Source organism: Asparagus officinalis, chromosome 1, assembly GCF_001876935.1.
Source record: "Asparagus officinalis chromosome 1, Aspof.V1, whole genome shotgun sequence".
NCBI classification, from domain to species: Eukaryota; Viridiplantae; Streptophyta; class Magnoliopsida; order Asparagales; family Asparagaceae; genus Asparagus; species Asparagus officinalis.
In genome coordinates, this window is record NC_033794.1 from 109,726,002 (window position 1) to 109,738,865 (window position 12,864).

A 12,864-nucleotide genomic window follows, 5' to 3' on the forward strand; every position below is an offset into this window, starting at 1 on the left:
CATTATCAACCACAAGCGCCGTGGGCCCCGCCTCCTCAGGAGCTTCTCTGAGAGCAACGCCACGATCGATGAATCTGAACCCATCGGTCTTGATCATAAGATTGAAGGGGATGCTGATGGAGAGAATTCAGAAAAGGTTGTTGGTAATGGTGCTCATAGTGATGTGGGAAATGGGGGTATTGGGGAAGAGGAGATGAAGAATGGTGCGGTTGTGGAGGTTGAAAGAGAGGTGGAGTTTGATGATTTCCTTGATTCTCGAGATTCGATGAGTACGCCTGGCAATACTCCGAGCAAAGAGGAATTGGACGGGAGCAATTGGGGGGAGCGGTCGTGGAAGGCGAGTACTCCTGCCGGGGAGTATTATGATGCATTTGAAGGTATATTTTTCTTTAGAGATTTTAGCTTCTACTTTTGTTTTTTGTATATCGTACTTGTTCTTGTATGATCCGTTAGTTGCGTGAAACTTTGCGGCTGTTCTGACACTACTTTTCAATAGAATGCTGTAGGTGTTACTCGACAATCTACCACATCCAGCAATTTTTAAATGTCTTGTTCAACTAGTCATATCCTTTTATCTCTTCGTAGATCATTTATCTAAATGAGTTGTTAGCTCATAACAATAGACCCTTTTATAATAAAAGCATATCATGGGTGTGCATGTATGTGGACATGTAGTATAATTTATAGTATGAAGGCAATCAAATTTTTTGAAGGATGGTTTAAGAAAGATAATAAGAAGTTGGGTAAGAGCTAAGATTTTCTGCAATATAATAACATAATGTTTTGATGATTGAGAAGTAGGGCTTAAGAGATCTTTGAAGTATACAAATTGATGAAATTGAAGTTGCTAAGAGATAAATAAGTCAAGATTGTTATATCACTTGAATCAAGATGTGAAGCAAAAACATCATTGACACAGATGCCATAAGCTTTATATGGAGTGTACAATTTAGCGCACTAAGCGCAAATCTATTAACTTCATAGCAAATAGTGCATAAGCTTCAGAAGGACTAGTTTAAGCTTTGTAGGAAATATCATAAGTTTTGTAGTTTATAGATTTTACCTTAGAGAGCGCGTTCTAAATTTTAACATCTATTGTTCATGCTGTGTCAAAGCGAGGTTCATGAACAATTTATTTAAACACTTAACCAACATTTGTGTTAACCTTATTTTGGAAAGCCTATTTAGGTTTCATGTCTCACTGTCATTAAGGATTCCTAGAACCCAGACAAGAAAATTTTAAGCTAAGCTTTGCAAGTTTTGGATTGCTTATTTGTAAGTGAAAAGAAAGAAGAAAATAGAGAATCACAATTAGAATATTTTAGTTTATTATCTATTGGTGAGACAAAAACTATAATATCTCGTAAAGAATGCATATAACCTATCTTCAAATCTTACAACTCGAACTAGACTACAACAATATGTCTATTTGTTGAAAACAATAGTATGTTCAAATAGATGTTAAATGTTATGTGAAATCATTTAAGGTTTAATGTAGGCCTTCATTTTTTTCTTAATTCAGTGTGCTCATCCACATGCACTTGCTATATTTAGGACCGCTCGGATTAGGGTTTCTTTCTGACGCACTTTTTTGGCATCTTGTGCATCGGTTTCTTTTTGAAACTTATGTAAAGCTTAGCTTAGAATTTGGTTAATGATCAAGTAATTGTTTTTGTAGAGTTTTTTGCTTATAAATACTAAGTTTTCCCCTGATTTATTTTTAAACACTATTTACTTCTATCTACACAAAGTAACCAAAAAGCTATTTGTATATTGTTTATTTTAAAACACAAAAGTATAAAATACAACAATACATGTACATTGTATCCCTTAATAAAACCAAAATACCCAAAATATCATTCTTTTTTCCTCTCTCTAGCCAAAAAACCCATTCCCTTCACGACATCCTCCTCCCCCTTCCACCCCACTTCTCCAAACTCTACTGCCGTCAACTCTTCATCCCCACAACTACCTCTTCGATCTCCTTCGACCTTTACCTCCTCTCACCCTCTCCTCTCCCTCCCCTCCGCCACCTTCTCTCTCCCTCCCCCTGTAGATGTAAGTACATAAAAAAACTTGTAAGTATAGCAACAACACATGTAAGCATAACAACAAAACCTATAAGTATGAGCTAGCCATAACAAAATTTATAAGAATAGCAACAAGATCTGTAAATATAGCAACATAACATGTTCGTATGACAACGAAACTTGTAAGTACAACGACAATGTCCGTAAGTATAGCAACAAAACCTGTAATTATAACAACAACACACAACACATGTAAGCATAGTAGCAAAACTTGTTAGTTGATGATGGAGAGTTGGAAGGGGGAGGGGGGAATTGGGAGAGGGAAAGGGAGGTGGTTAGGTAGAGAGGGTGGAGAAAGGCCCAAACAAAGAGGTAGAGATGGTGAAAAGTGAGATAATGTGTTATTGGCTATGTTGTAGGGGTACGGGTGCGGGGTGCTGACACGGATATAAGTGTGGATACGGGACACAACAAATTTGTAAAATGTAGGATACTAGGACATGACTATGTATATACTTATTGAAATTAATAATATATATGAGATCGATATTGTTTTTTTAATTACGTATTATGAGAATTAAAAGTTCATATAACTTTTTAATGTTTCTTTCATTGAGTAGATTATAAATTGAAAAACTGCTCACTTTTGGACTAGATATCCAAATCATCATTTAAAATCATACTTATCAACATGATATGGGCTCAAATGAACCATATCCGACTCCAACAAGTTGCAAAAACTGCTCACATTTGGTCACATGTCTGCATAAATGTATGTATATACTCAAGAAGTGTCCAACACGGACACGGATACGGATACGGTAGCCAAGGTGAAGTGTCTGAGTAACCTAGGTTATGGGTTAGGAGAGTAGATGACAAGGGCATTTTAGGGGTTTAACTTTTTTTTGGGCAAACATTGTTTAGAAATAGCGTGTATCTGATGTTTTGGTTTTAAATATAAAAGGATAAAGTATTTTTGGGTGTTAAGGTATAGATAGTAGTAAGTGGATTGGGTAATAAATGGGGGTGAATCTTTGGATTTAAAGGCAAAAAACCCTTTCTTTTATGGATACAAATGTGCTGAGTTATATTTTGACCAAATTAGTAAATTATGTTTTCCATGTATGACTTAATTATACTGCTATAGATAACCTGTATCTTACCGCTTTTAGAGCTTCTTATTATTATGTTATTTTATCAAGGTATTTGCCTAGGTAATGTCTTCACTTTGGCTGCCATATGTACCAAGAAATAGTTGAACTCCTAAATAATTCATTGAGATGTCACATCACAAAATTTTTTTGTCTTTCATGTTATGTGCTTCATAAACTTTAATAAACCAATAGCGTTAATGGTTCTTCAAGATCTATGTTCACTTTGCTTTTGCCCTTTCGTAGAGATCTCCAGTGACGGTACAAGATCATCTTCTCGAAATGTTATTGAAGATGAGCTACGTGAGATGAGGTTCAATCTTCTAATGGAAATTGAGAAGAGGAAACAAGCAGAGGAAGCCCTTGAAAACTTGAGAAGCCAGTGGCAAAGTCTTAGCAAGCAACTATCACTTGTGGGTTTAACACTTCCCGCCTTTCCAGATACAGATGAGACTGGTGAACAACCAAATCCTAACCCTGCTGAGGAGTTATGCCGGCAAATTGCTATTGCACGTGCTGTCGCTGGTTCTATTGGAAGAGCATGTGCACGCGCTGAGGTTGAGATGGAGAAGAAACCTCAAATTGAGTCCAAAAACTTTGAGATTACTAGGCTTTGGGATCGTCTACAATACTATGAAACAGCAAACAGAGAGATGTCTCAACGAAATCAAGAGGCTGTCGGTAAGAATGCTGAACATTATTTTATTATCATATTTGCATGCATCTACTAGTTATGTGTGCCTTTATCTCCACTTTCTGATTTATGTTGTCATTGCTGAGAAAAAAATCGGAAGAAGAGAAGGGAACATGTATCCAAGGGGGACATCTGTGTAGTTCGAATTCTTCCCGAATTTTGTATTATTCCCATCTTAACTGACTTTTTCCTTACCCAACAGGAATATATGTCCTACCATGTTCTCATTTTAAAAATCATGTCAATCTTCTGCTCCAGTTTCGACAATAATTCAGAGTGCATCCTTACGGTTGGTTTTATACCACGATTAGCATAGTGTTTGGTTCATGTTTCTGAAATTGATGATTCCTATGGTCTCTGTACTCCATCTGTTCACCATTCAATTCTACTTTACATCTGTTCAAAACCATTAGTAACAGAGTAGCAAGAAGTTCTCGTTGATTTGTAGAGGGATAGGATGTGATTATGTTTTATTTTGTGTCTATATAAATATTATGGTGAATACTATGGATATGTGGATGACTGTCTATATTAGCCTCACTGTCTCAGTTACAGTTAGAATTTGTGTTTACTTGATCGTGAAACTAGAAACCAAATGGTTGGGTAGTTTCTAGTTACTTAATATTTGGGCCAGCTACCTACTATCAAGAGCATCAAACACATTAAAGATCATTGTGACCTCAAACCCCTCAAGTTTGATCTAATCAATTGACTGCTCTTCTGCAGCGAAGGATTGTTTTAGGTCATCAACTGGTTTGATTGGACTTTGACCAACCAAGCCCAATCCAAATTAGGGGTTTGGATCGCCATTGATGTCTTATTGAACCCTGATGGCTGGGTTTAATTTCTTCTACCCTATTTTGATAACCAACCAAGCCAAGCCAGCCCTATATAGATATACTATATGTGCACATGCGTTCAGTTTAACACTTGCTAGATGGCTTTCTGACCGTCCTGATTTGCGCATCAGTGGCGAATCCGAACACAACTTTGCTTTCAAGCACCCCAGATTCTAGTGACCTTCAGTGGATGGGGTTCCTTCGACCAGCTTGTCAGTTACCTCATCCAGTTTCTATCCCAGTTTGCCAGTTATCAGTTTCTGTTTTCTTTTCATCAAAATGGCTTGAAAATCTTTTCAGGAAAAAGAACTAGCCTTAAACTTGATGCACTCTCATTCTCCATGGTACCAACCTAAGGATATGACAAATCGTGAATAATAAATATGGATATTAAAACATCCTAAGCTATCTGCCCATTTAACCAACTAGTTAATACCCTACAAATAGAAATGAGTCCAGCTCTATGTGATTTTATTAACATATTTTTTGTCAAACATATGAATTTTTATCCTAGGATATAGTTAATTGATCTTTGAAATTGTAATCTTACTTGCTCTATATGGCATGTGATTATTAATGTTGAACATAACCTGTCTAGCCCACCCGACTCTCCTTATATGAGAAGACCTAACCGAAACAGCACCTGCCTGGTTGAGGATAGAGTGTTTGGCTGTGTTGTTGTAAACCTCACAAAAGTCATCTGAAAATTTAGTTTCAGGTACCCAGAAGTGTCAAAACCCACCCCGTATGAACTAACAAACCTTGAGAGTATCCGTGATTGCCACTCTTACTTTCTTTAATGCTAGGAATTAAATTACCTTTGATTGATTTAGCTGACTTCTTACCAAAGTTTTTTGTTCTTTATGATTTCCTTCACTTTCACATATGCCTTGATGTGTCTAGCTAGCTGTTAACTATTCCATTTTTATGCAGAAACATAAAAATATAATCCTTAGCCCTCCCCATAAATTCAAAGTTTTGGTATAGTGGAAGGGACTTTAAAATAATATTAGAGCAACCCAAGTTCAAACCCCACATGCCAATTTAAAGCAGATTTGGAAAAGGATTGATTGCGGATAGAAGCCCAGTAGTTTTACTTTTGCAGATAGAACCCCAGAGTGAATTCTTTTTGACTTTTGTACCCCCAGGAATTGTTGAACGACAATTTTCTCTTTCTCGGAGGGTAGAAGAGAAAGAATTCACTCAAGTTCCATCTGGAACAACAGAACTATAAGGGGTCTATTCGTAATTGGGTGATTGTACAATGGGTATATCCGCAATTAACCTAAAAAATACAACCGGGCGTTGTCAAGAGTCACATAGAAATGACAATCAACCTGCTGGGCATGTTAGAGTATAATATAACCGTTACGCAAATTCGGAGTTCTGGTGCACTAAGAGGGACTTTAAATTTATCGGAGTATGGTTGATTATGGATGATTATGGAAAGGATAATTCCATTATATTGACTGCTTCTACTACTTTGTTTTGATTCAGAAATGGCACGGCAACAGCGTCAGCAAAAAAAGAGAAGGCAGAAATGGATTTGGGCCTCAGTTGGTCTCGTTGTAACTCTGGGAGCAGCAACTTTAGCATGGTCTTATATTCCGTCTTCAAAGCCTCCTCATGAAGCTGAATTCACAGCCAGCCATAGAGATTAAACTCAAAAACATCATATGAGACACATGAGGTTGTGTCTGTCTTTTCATATAAAGAATCTTATAAGCTCATGTATAAAATGGCCCTTCACCTTTCTTGAAGTACAGTGTAAAGGCTTCTTCCTCTTTGTGGTCAAGCAAATAACATTGTGGAGGAACACTTGTTTTTCTTATTCTTTTGCATTGTGATATCAATGCAGTCACAGAATGAAATTTGAGAGAAGGTAACCGGTAAGTTAACTTTGGTTGACGATGGTCGTGAGGTGTTTGTTTGTCGCACTGGTGATGTTTGTTTTTAGGGTTTATCTGAAAGCCTGAAATACGACTTGTGCGTAGTCACTTGTACTTTCCGAACTATTTTATTATTTTATTAGTACTTATATCTTCTGAACTTCAAATGATAATGTGGTTTTATATAGTTCAAATTATATTATTTTAAGTTATCAGATGATATTATAGGTTAGATAGTTCAGATGATGTTGTTTAAAGGCAGATTGAGATGTCTCGTGTAGAAGAGGAGAAGATGAGGCGCCGTTTACCTTTACTTTTAAGTAGGAAAAAAGAATAAATTACCCTCAAAATTGAGAACAAGAAAGAATAGGGTACGTAGATGCCAAGGAAAGAAGCTTTAGGGGGTACAAGGGACTACATCACCACTGTATATGGGATGTATATGCAATTAACGCTTGTTTCTATAATGATTTTATTGTAGCCCTTGGAACAATGTAGGTATATATGTAACCGGATGTGGAATCTATCATCCGCATTGTTTGCATTCAAGAGCACGATGACTGATCTCGGCGGTCCATTATACCGTCCTACGATGGAAGAAAAGAATTCTGGAGAGGAGAGCAGTCTAAAGATTCGCAACTCATTTACATTTTACTGAACAACAAGTCTTTTGTTGTATCATCTGATTTCATTTGCTTGATCCGTTACAAAACGCAGTGCTACTACATAGAAAATCGTTACACCTGATACCCACAAAACTTTACAGACTACTGCCCTCACCATAGCTTATTTATACAACAAACAAGCAGCAGCAGATTCTGAATTCACACGAATTCAGTTTTCAGACTGCTGCCGGTATTCAACGCAAGCCCATCTCAAGGATACGTAGAAACTTTACACTATATTTCTAGCCTCCTCAAACTAATAAAAAAACCTACGATCATTTATATCATCGTCCCGTCTTTGATGGTTGCGTTCTTTAGAACTACAGTGATGCCAGAACGAATATAGAAACCTTCTCGGGGCCTATCTGCTTCCTGAACATCCTGATAACAAAATAAATAAATAAATAAATAATAAATGATACCACACATTTCCCTATTTTAGTAAATGCATTGAATGATAGTGAAGTTGCTCAAGGTAGTAGAACATACATCCTTATTCGCAATGACGACATCTTTTCCAATCTTAGCATTTTTGTCAATGATGCAATTCCTAGAAGATAAAGAGATGATGGATAGTTAATTACTGGATCACATTTACTCACTTGTGAGAGTGAACATAATTGATATGGTTTGTACCTGATCTTTGTATTTTGTCCTACACCAATGGGGACCTTACCCTCAGCCAATAATGACGCGATTTCAGCTTCAGTTTGGTAGTAGTCAGCACCCATCATCATTGTATCCTGTTGATGCAAGGAATATAACTTGATTAAATAAGTTTTGTTTATATCATCATCAAAGGTAATGTGAAATCATTTTAACATCAACTTATAATAACTTGTATGCGAAGGTAACCAAACTTGCTGGTTCTGCGATGTATAAGCTCATTTAAGCAAGAAGCTTTGCCCTAGATACTTCTATAGTGAAGAAATGATAAGCGGAAATGATGGTAAGAATTTGTATTTTAATGCAGTATATGCGTAAGGAAGTGAAATGAAACACATTACCGGAATATATATAAGATTTGGATTCTCTGCATTGTGGCTGGGTAGTTATGTAAAGTATATGTTTCGTAGGCTATTGGACTTGCAATCAGGAAGAACCTTGAGAGGAAAGTTTGCTTTAGTTAAAGATTCATTATTTGAACTAGAAATTCATGTTGAGAAATATGCAAAAATACAGCTATAATCATCAATTATTTAAGTGTATTTGCTGCAAAGAATAGGGTCAGGATTCCAAGGAAGAGTTCATGTTATAAAACTGAAACTGGTCATGCTTGTGAAATTACTTAATTTAGAACTTGTGTTCTCCTTTTCAAACCCATACTGAACCATTTGAAGTCTGTAAAAAATGTATTTGCACATTTATATTGTCTAAAAAGGAGAAAGAGAACTCCACAAAAAGCAAGTTCTGGATATATTTGAAACTCACCTTGAGTTCCACTCCATATTCTAAACGTGAGCGAATTCCCACAATCGAATGCTCAACAGCACATTCATTCAAGAAGCACCCATGTGAGATAATTGCATCTACAATCTGCAAGATTTCAGGTAAGCTATAAAATATAAAAAGATGCACAATAAAGATGCTTAGCAAATAAGTTGCACACACCCTGCATTTTTCTACTTTTGTTGGGGGTAAATATCGAGGTGATGTGAAGAATGGAGTCATTGGATCATAAAATTGAAACTTTGGAGGCTGCAACGAAGAAAAATGAGAACCAGAATCAGTCGCATCGCTTTAGTACCAAAATCTAAAAGAAAAATCCCCTTAATTCTTAAAGTAATCCGTTGTTTAGTGTAACCAACCTCTTCTGTGAGAGCCAAATTCGCATCAAAGAATGACTTAATTGTTCCGATGTCTTCCCAGTAATCATTAAATAAATATGCCTGCCAAGATATTAAATGTTCAGTAAGTTTCAACTATCAGATTTGGACGTGTAACAAGGTGAGCTCTAGATTATTTATTAACCTGAACATTATGCTCCAGTACTGCTGAAGGTATAATCTCCGATCCAAAGTCATTGGATGTTGGATATCTCCAACTGAAAAAAGGGAAAAAAGAAAAAAAAAGAAAAAAAAGAGAATATAATCACTCAAATAAACATCAAATTGGGAAGTATGCAATTTACCTAAGAAGCTTTAGGAGAACATCTCTTTTAAAGACATAGACACCCATTGATGCAATGTACGGAGATTTTGCTGCATCTTGATGAGACAATCCAAGAATAGTGGTGTCAACTCTCTGCATGAAAACAAAATACTCATTTTCTTATTTTACAGTTCTAATCATGGTACATTCAGTTATTATAGCGAAAATTGAGACCACAACTTGTTATCATCCCATATGGCTTTAGTTAGAAATGCAATAGGCAAGTAGATAGAAAAAAGGGTTAATTGCAGATTGACCACCTCTACTATCGCCCAATTGCGGACAGATCTCCATGGTGAATTTTTTATTCTTTTATCCTCAAGAGGATTATTTATCAAAAAACAAATTTCTATTTCTCTGAGGGTAAAAGAGTCAAGAAATTTCACTCGGGGGTCTATCTGCAACAATAGAACTACGGGAGGTCTATCTGCAACAATAGAACTAAGGGTCTCTATCCACAATTGGGCAGCAGTAAATCGGGCCTATCCACAATTAATCCTATATTTTAACTGTTTGCACTGATGTTTATACTGATTTCAATAATGTAATGTTAGCAGGAAATGTGTCATGTTATCCTCCCTCCCTATTGTATATGATTATCTACTAGGGCTCTCTATACGACTTTTCCCCAGCAAAATGCTTACCATGGCCTCCAAGTTTGCACCCTTTGGTTTCTCCAAGAATTGAATGATACGTCCTGTATTATCAATCTTCATCAACCCGTAATCAGAAGCACGGCTTTCAAAACAAAATCAACAGGTTACTTAAATAGCTGCATTATAAACAAAACATCCTAGAAATTTATTGAGTTGGTACACTTACCTATCATCCATAGGAACGCAAGAAACTGTGATATCTGCACCAGTATCAATATGCTTCTGCAAGTATCACAATGTACAATAAACTTTATTCAATTATACTAATGAACAATTACTTTAAAGGGCATAAAGAAACTAACAGAGTCATTCTTGCCTGCACAAAGTCCATGTAGTTCATCCGATACAAGTGATCCCCAGACAAAATCAAGATGTGTTCGATGTTCTTATTCTTGGCATCCTATGTGATCAAAGAAAAATTAATATAAAGAGCCAAGAACGAACAAAGTGCTTATTATGAGCATCTTCTTTCAGAGAGCAGCCAGATTGAAATTATGTACTAACCTCAAAGACCCAAATGAACTGTCTTACAGCATCTGCTGTTCCCTGGAACCAATTCATTCCTGCATCACCCGGTGTCTGAGTAGCTGCCAAGACCTGCTCAGTGAATAAAAGGACCATTTATATACATGCTGATATTGAAGGTTAATTCCATCTTTTTGTAAGAGTTTAAAGAGAATCCTCAATCGTCGCCATAACTTAGGAGTTTTGGTGCAACATGTTGAAATAAAAAAAGAGAGAATTCTATATTTTATCATTCTTTGTGAAGAAGAGGGTAATACCCATACTTAGACCTTGTAAAATATTTATGGGAAGTTCTTATGGAAGGATAAGTCCAATAAGAAAATGAAACCTATAATAAGGAAAGTTTTAAAAAAGAAGATACTATACATTAACCTATACAGTGAATTGAGACACCTTTAGTAAAGACAATGAATCATAATATTTTCTAATGCAGTGAAAGCATTTAATATGGTATTAGACCAATCTAGGTGCAACTCCCACCAATCACATATTTAAATCAGATTGCATGAGTTCAGGTTTCGGCCCATGAAAAGGGTGCTCAACCTAGTGGAGCATGTAAGAGTATAAAATTATAATACTCTTCTCAGCACAATTTTGAAGTTTTGATGCAATAGGAGGGACTTTAATACTTTTCACAAGAAACGCTATCGTTAGATGGTTTAGACTTTAGCTTTACACTTGCACAAAGACAAGCATATGATGATGAGGATGATGGTGATTATGATAATGGTAGATTTGGAAATAATCATAGATTGATCATACCTCCACAAATCCATCAGTGAAGTTGATCCCATTTCCAAAGTTATAGGTACGAGCAAGGTGCCGATTGAGTGACGCTGAATTAAACTGGGTCATGACAAAAATTTTGTTTATCCCACTGTTGATACAATTGCTCATAGGAACATCAATAAGCCTGTAGCATCCTCCAATAGGTACCTACATTTGAGTTATAACTGCAAATCTTATATCCTCAACAATTTGAATTCGACAATATTATTACAAATTTGATTGTGAGTAACAAATCTGAATATGAACCATTGTAAAAGAACTTACAGCTGGTTTAGCTCTGTGGCTTGTAAGAGGGAAAAGTCTTGTTCCTGCACCTCCCCCTAATATTATTGAAGCAACAGTCTTGGGGTCTGCTATTTGAGGCTCAAAAATTGGTTTCTCGAAAATCTGAAGAAATTGCCGATAAATTTAGCAAGAAAAATTCAGTGAGTAAACTAGAAAAAGCACCCAAAGTTTCATAATCATGTGAAGCTCAGGAAAGATAATATATCTGAAAATTAAGTATTATCGATTGTTTCAAAAGAGATGTATATGCAGCAGGTTAAAGAACAATCAAACTTACTACTGTTGATATTTAGTTACTTTGATATCATTTAGATTCATAAACATTGTAGTCTTAAAATTTTCCTTTTTTTGTTTACAAAATACTTTAACCCCTCAGTTTTAATTCAATTTGTTTTTCTCACTCTTACATCATATATTTTCTTTTATTTCGCGTGTTGGAAAAAAGCATATATAAACATAATTAACCAGGATTCATCTTTTAAAAAATACTAATAAATTAAACAGATTAAAGAATCACCACAGTTTGCACTTTAGTCATCAACTCAAAATTCAAGTAACAAAGGCAACATATTCTATTCGAAAGTTTAAAGTTTAATTCTTTGCCATAAAAGCCAACTTTGTTTCCTTTAGATTCCAAAAGAAGGGGAAAAAGATCAAATCTTTTCCAAAGGAAGTCACTTACTACAGTATCCTGGGTAACATCTGAGGTAAGAACAGAGAATGCAACTCCACTTTTGCACTTCAACTCCTCAAAATTTCCTCTCAAACCCGCATATTTCCTAGAATTGCGCTGCAATCCTTGACGAAAGATCCCATTGTTCCAGCTCCCAACGCCCCTTTCTTTAAACCAAGAACTGCTCTTGACAGTCAAGCTTTGAAAATCCATGGCAGATATTGAGAAAATGGATCAAACCCAGATAATAAAAGAATAAAAATTTGAGATCAAAGGCTTAGAAATCTCAAATGAAGATCAAAGTTGAGAGCTTTGCAAGTTACTTCAGAGGGGTTTAATGAAAGAAGAGTGAGAAACAGACATATGTGTGGCTTTCATTTAATGCCATGTGAACTAGTCACGTTGAACTTGGAACTTACTCCTTTTGTTTTTTTATTTTTGTTTGTTTTAATGTTATGGGTATTTTTGGTTAATGTGACTTCACTTATTGTGTATTTCTTCTTTGAAATTAATTGTA

General features: G+C 35.8%; 2 protein-coding genes across 3 annotated transcripts; one reads left to right on the forward strand and one right to left on the reverse strand.

Annotated features, from left to right (window-relative positions):
- Window positions 5-6,694, forward strand: LOC109839195 (the record flags this gene model as incomplete). The annotated part of the gene is made up of 3 exons (XM_020407627.1): window positions 5-377; window positions 3,428-3,862; window positions 6,212-6,694. Coding segments are annotated over 3 exons (972 nt in total), but the record flags the coding sequence as incomplete, so codon positions are not given.
- On the reverse strand, window positions 7,253-12,737 carry LOC109828937 (glucose-1-phosphate adenylyltransferase large subunit 1-like). 2 transcript variants are annotated; one of them, XM_020395933.1, is made up of 15 exons: window positions 12,357-12,735; window positions 11,654-11,776; window positions 11,363-11,536; window positions 10,580-10,672; window positions 10,392-10,475; window positions 10,242-10,297; window positions 10,064-10,157; window positions 9,400-9,512; window positions 9,240-9,312; window positions 9,077-9,157; window positions 8,880-8,966; window positions 8,700-8,804; window positions 7,905-8,011; window positions 7,758-7,818; window positions 7,253-7,649 (listed from the first exon to the last, which is right to left on the reverse strand). In XM_020395933.1, exons 1-15 carry the CDS (start codon window positions 12,558-12,560, stop codon window positions 7,548-7,550), a joined length of 1,557 nt encoding a protein of 518 aa, XP_020251522.1. In that variant the 5' UTR covers window positions 12,561-12,735; the 3' UTR covers window positions 7,253-7,547. The 2 variants fall into 2 exon arrangements, with proteins under 2 accessions (XP_020251522.1, XP_020251523.1); XM_020395934.1 differs by lacking the exons at window positions 7,253-7,649; window positions 7,758-7,818 and adding an exon at window positions 8,276-8,371 and having other exon boundaries at window positions 7,921-8,011; window positions 12,357-12,737.